At 70.7% G+C, this 5,197-nt stretch overlaps 1 protein-coding gene across 1 annotated transcript; it reads right to left on the reverse strand.

Moving 5' to 3' along the window:
- Positions 1-365: 365 nt before the first annotated feature.
- LOC113981101 (small conductance calcium-activated potassium channel protein 2-like) lies at positions 366-4,322 on the reverse strand. The gene is made up of 6 exons (XM_027708336.1): positions 3,907-4,322; positions 3,732-3,827; positions 3,228-3,646; positions 918-1,059; positions 701-811; positions 366-591 (listed from the first exon to the last, which is right to left on the reverse strand). The coding sequence occupies exons 1-6, from the start codon at positions 4,282-4,284 to the stop codon at positions 460-462; spliced, it is 1,278 nt and encodes a 425-aa protein (XP_027564137.1). The 5' UTR covers positions 4,285-4,322; the 3' UTR covers positions 366-459.
- Between the last annotated feature and the right edge of the window lie 875 nt (positions 4,323-5,197).

Raw genomic sequence — 5,197 nt, forward strand, 5'->3', positions numbered from 1 at the left:
ACCCCTGGGGTCACCCCTGGAGCATCGGGGTCCCCACAGGCTGGGAGAGCATCCCATAGTTTGGGGGGGGGAACAGGGGACAGGGACAGGGGACACCAGGGATGGGGGACAAGGACAGGACATAGGGGATGGGAAGGGGAGAGGGGGACAGGGATGGGGGACACAGGGGATGGGGAGGAAGTGGGGATGGGGACAGTAGATGGAGAACAAGGACAAGGGACAAGGAAAAGGGACAGAAGACAAGGAAAAGGGACAGTGACAGGGGAGGGGGACAGTGGAGATGGGGGACAGGAAATTGGGGATGGGGGCAGGGGACAAGGACAGGGACCTCCTGGCTCCCAACCCAGAGCTCCAGGCAGGTGCAGAAGGGGAGGAAGCACCCAGCTCTCCTCCTGGGAAAAAGAAAAACCTCTGGGATGGGACACCATTCCTGGTAGGAAGCAGGTAAAGGTTTGGCACTTACTGATGGATGGCTTGGAGGAACTTACGCTGGTGTTTCCGAACTTTGGCATGGTCGATCTTCTTCACCAGCTTGGTGTGTTTGTAGATGAGCCACGTTTCCCTGAGTACGTTGGCAGCAGCATTTTTCACCTGGAAGCCACCGGATGCCCAGGGATGAGGGGTGGGTGGGGCCGGGGGAGGGCCGGTCCTGCCGCTCGGGGAGGGGGGGACGGGCCTGGGGTGGGCCGGGGGGTCTCACCCGCTTCGTGAGCTGCGTGTCCATCATGAAGTTGTGGACGTGTTTCTCCGCTTTGGTGAGCTCCAGCTTCCTGGCCACCACGGCCACGACCAGCGCGGTGCAGCCGGCGCCCTGCGGGCAGGGACCCCCGGGGTGAGGGCAGGGGAGGGGTCTGGGGGGGCACAGGGGCCGTGTGTGTGTGTGTGTGTGTGTCCCCCCTCCCCACCGCGGCGCTCACCATGATGCCGGTGAGCAGGCACACGCCCTTCCCGCAGTAGGTGTGCGGCACCATGTCCCCGTAGCCGATGGACAGGAAGGTGATGGAGATCAGCCACATCGCCCCCAGGAAGTTGCTGGTCACCTCCTGCTTGTCGTGGTACCTGCCCGGGGCCGAGCGCAGCCGCTGTCACCGCCGTGGCACCGCGGGCACCGCCCTCGCCCCTCCGCCGCCCTGCCACGAGGGGTTTGGGGCGTGTTCCCGGCACACGAGAGTCCCCCCAGGATCCCAGATGTGCTGCTGGGAGCCCCAGAGAAGTTGGGGGCACCCCAGGGACGCCCCGGGGACATCGGGCACGGCTCCAGACACGGGTGCCGGGGTGGAGGGATGCCCCGAGTGGGCTGTGCCCCCCCAGGAGTGGGGCTGGGTCGGGGGGGTGCTGCTGGATGAGGACAGCAAGGGGACAGGCTCGGAGCAGCCCCCCCGGTCCCCCTGGAGCCCTCCCAGAGATCTCAAAGCACAGGACAGGGGTGTCACCGCAGACCCCCGGGGAGGGGACACCCCGTCCCTGCAGAGACCTGGATGAACTGGGGGCACCCCGAGCTCCTGGGGGGGCCACCCCAGCTCCGAAAGGGGCCCGAGACCAGCGTGGGTGACCCCGGGTGGGCGGCGGGGGACGCTGTGCTTTGAGATTCCGTGGCCAGAGCCGGTGCCACGGACACGGCCGGCCGTGCCCCCCACCCCTCCCCGAGGGACCCCCGTGACGGGGGGGACGAGCCCGGCCGGGGGGACACGGAGCAGCGGCCAAGCTGGGCAGCAGGGCTGGGACATGCTGGGAGCAGTGGGGAGCTGGGAAAATGGGGTGCTGGGGGTGAGGGGAGGGAAGGGGGGAGATGGGAGCAAGCCGGGGGTGGGGTGGGGGTGGGGCTCAAGCGTGCGGTGAGGAATTTAGGATTGCTGCGTCCCCCCACCTGGCCCCCCCGGGGGGCTTGGAACCTCATCTGGCACTGAGGGGCACGGCAGGGAGATGGGGGGGACACCATGGGACAGGATGGTGCTGGGGGCACCCCCCATCCCAGGGCAGGGAGGTGCTGGGGGCACCCCACACCCTGGGTGGGGTTGGCAGCCCGGGATGTCACCCCACAGTGATGATCCCCAGGATCTGCAGATCTCCCCACTCCCAAGGAGCACCCAGGACTCCCTCCAGGCACTCAAAACATGCAGGTTAAGGAGGGGAAACACCAAGGAACGATGTCCAGAGCCAAGGAAAACCCTTCGGAGGCTCATCCAAAGCCTCCCGTTCAAAGCAATAAGGATCCAGTGGCTCCTTCCCAGCTTCTTGCTGGGGTTTCCCCTTCCAGGATCACCCCAGAACCCGCAGCAATCCCTGCAGCACCCCCCCCCCCCAAGAGCCCCCCCAGAGCCCGCCCCGAAGGAGCTGTGCCCCGCCCCCCCCCCCCCACAGGACCCCCATTTCGTGCCCACAGCCAGGCTGGGCACCACGGCCCCCCCAGCTGGGGGGCACAGGGGGGACAGGAAGCAGCTGCTGAGGTTCCAAGTGGAAAAGGGCTCCAGCCCCTTTCCGTGTCCACGGCCCCTTTGCCCCCCCGACCCCCCAGCCCTGCCCCCCCACCCCCGGCTCTGGCTGCAGCTAATCCTAAATTCTGGGAAGCAGAAGCCTGGGGCGGGGCCGCCCCGTGCAGGACGCGCTGGGGGTCCCTGGGGTCACTCACAGTTTGTCCCTGCAAGCAGCAGAGCGTCGGGGAGGGAAAACAAGAGCAGTTAATGCGCGGCCCGGGGGGGGACCCGGCCCAGAAGGGGCGGGCACGGGGAGGGCACCGGCGCGGGCATTCCGGCCCCGCCCCGCGGGAGCAGCTGAGGAGCGCGGGCACACCCCGAGCCGGGTCCCCTCCGCGGGACCCCCATCTCCTGGGACCCCTCTGTGAGACCCCCGGATCCTCGGTCCCCTCTGTGAGAGCCCAGGTCCTTGGTCCCCTCTGAGCAACCCCCAGCTCCACCTGGGCAGCAGAGAGCGGGTCCTGCCCCACCCCAGGGAGGCACAGAAGAGCTTGGGAGAGGTTTGGGGACACCCTGGGGGTCCGGCCACCCCCACCTCGCCTTGGCAAGCGAGTTCGGTTTGGAAAAACCATCGTGGCCGCCACGGGGGTCCCGCCAAGGGGGGTCAGCCCAGGCAGCCGGGGGGGCTCTTCTCCAAAAGGGGTCTCTCCTTTGCCCCGACTCCCCCTCGGGGTCTGCACCGTGTGTCCTCAGCTGCCCCCCAGCCCAGCACTCCCCCCCCCCCCGAGCCCCCCCGGGGAGCCCCCCCCGCACCTCTCGCAGACGCGGACGGTCCAGGCGGCGATGATCCAGGAGGAGATGCTGAACACCAGCAGGACGGTGCCGGGGCAGATGGTCATGAGGGTCTTCATGACGAAGCGGGTGTTGAAGTTGATCTTGTTGAGGGCCCCGATGCTGCGGGACGAGGCGTCGGTGAAGAGTTTGCTGTGCAGGAGCATCACGCGCCCGATCAGGTAGAGCCGCAGGAACATGGGGATGGACAGGATGATGTCCACGTCGGCGTCGGCCACGGAGGCGGCGTAGGTGAAGGCCAGGCGGGCGGTCCAGGTAAACAGGTACTGCCCGGGGATGGGGTGGATGGCGCACACGATGAGCTCCAGCGCGATGAAGAAGATGCGCTCGTAGGTCATGGCGATGCGCCAGTCGTCAGCGCCGTTGTCCACCATGAACAGCTGCGGGGGCACAGAGGGCGCCGGTGGGACCCCCGGGGCGGCAGGACCCCCCCCCGGGTGACCCCCACGGGCGGGTGCCCCTCACCTGGATCTCCCTGGCGTGGTACATGACGATGAGCCCCAGGAGGATGAGGGTCGAGAGGCTGATAAGGCATTTCAGTGCAAACGAATACGACGACTCCTGCCAGGGGAGCGGGGCAGGGTGAGCCCGGACGCACCCCCGGAGGGACCCACACCCGCCTCCCACCGCCCCCCCCAACCTTGGTGTAGACCCCCCAGGACAGCTCCGTCTCCGTGACCATGACCACGATGCCGAACATCCCGAAGATCAGGGCGTAATCGCTGAGGCGCTTCCGCTTCTCGAAGAGGGCTCGCCGGTGGCCCAGCTTGTACCCGATGTTCTGGTTCCTCCGGGGTTCCCCTCCCCGCTCCTCGGCCGCATCCTGTCCCGGGGCCGCCGCCGGACCGGGCTCGGGACCCCCGGGCTGCTCCGGCCGCGACACCACCACCTCGAGGCCGGGGGACGGGCAGGGCCGCAGGGGCTGGGTCTCCCCCTCGAGCGGGTGCAGGGAGCGGGCGGAGGCGCTCAGGGGGCCCCGGGGCCGTGTCACCCCCCCATTGTACCGGCAGCCGCTCATGGCTCTGGCGGGGAGGGGGCCGGGCGATCCCGCATGGCTCAGCGGCGCGGGGGCGACCTGCGGGACAGGGGATGGGGGGCTGCGTGGGTGCGGGGGGCCACGGGGAGCCGGGAACGGCGTCCTCGTCCCGCCAGGCACCAGGGGATGCTTCCCAGGGACACGTCCCGCCCGTGGGGACACGTCCTGCCTGTAGGGACATGCCCTGCCCACGGGGGGGACGTGTCCTGTTGGGGGGAGACAGGTCCTGCCCATGGGGACGTGTCCCACCCACCGGGGACCTGTCCTGCCCGTGGGGGACGCGTCCTGCCGGGGGGGGGACACGCCGTGCCTACAGGTGCGTGTCCTGCCCACGGTGGGGGGGACGCGTCGCGCTCATGGGGGACGCGCCCGCGTCCTGCCCACGGGGGGGGGGACGCGTCGTGCCCACGGGGACATGTCCTGCCCGTCGGGGACGCGCCCGCGTCCTGCCCACGGGACCGTGTCCTGCCCCCGCCGCAGCCCCGCCGCCGCCCCCTCCGCACCCCCGGGGGTTGTGCGGACCCCGAGCCCGGGCCGTGCCCGTGCCCCGCGGTGCCCCCCGCGCGCCGGGCGCTGCCGCTGCCCCGCGGCCCCGGGACGGCTCCGCTCCGCTGTAACGGAGCCGCAGCTGCGCGTCCCCGCCGCCCCCGAACCCGCCGCGCCCGGGGCTCCCGCTGCCCGGGGAGGGGCTCCCCGGTGGGCTCCGGCCCGGCTGCCCCCGGCCCGGTTCTCCCCCCTCGGTGTGCGCGGTACCTGCCGTGGCCGGTGCCCGGGGGCCGGGCCGGGTCCCGCCGCCGCCGCCGCAGCCGGAGCCGGTCCCGGGGGCGCGCGGCGGCGGCACCGGAGCGCCCGGGGGCGGGGCGGGGGGCGCGTCCCGCGCTCCCATTGGCCAGCG

Source organism: Neopelma chrysocephalum, unplaced genomic scaffold (assembly GCF_003984885.1).
Source record: "Neopelma chrysocephalum unplaced genomic scaffold, ASM398488v2 Primary Assembly neopelma1_96085, whole genome shotgun sequence".
NCBI lineage: Eukaryota > Metazoa > Chordata > Aves > Passeriformes > Pipridae > Neopelma > Neopelma chrysocephalum.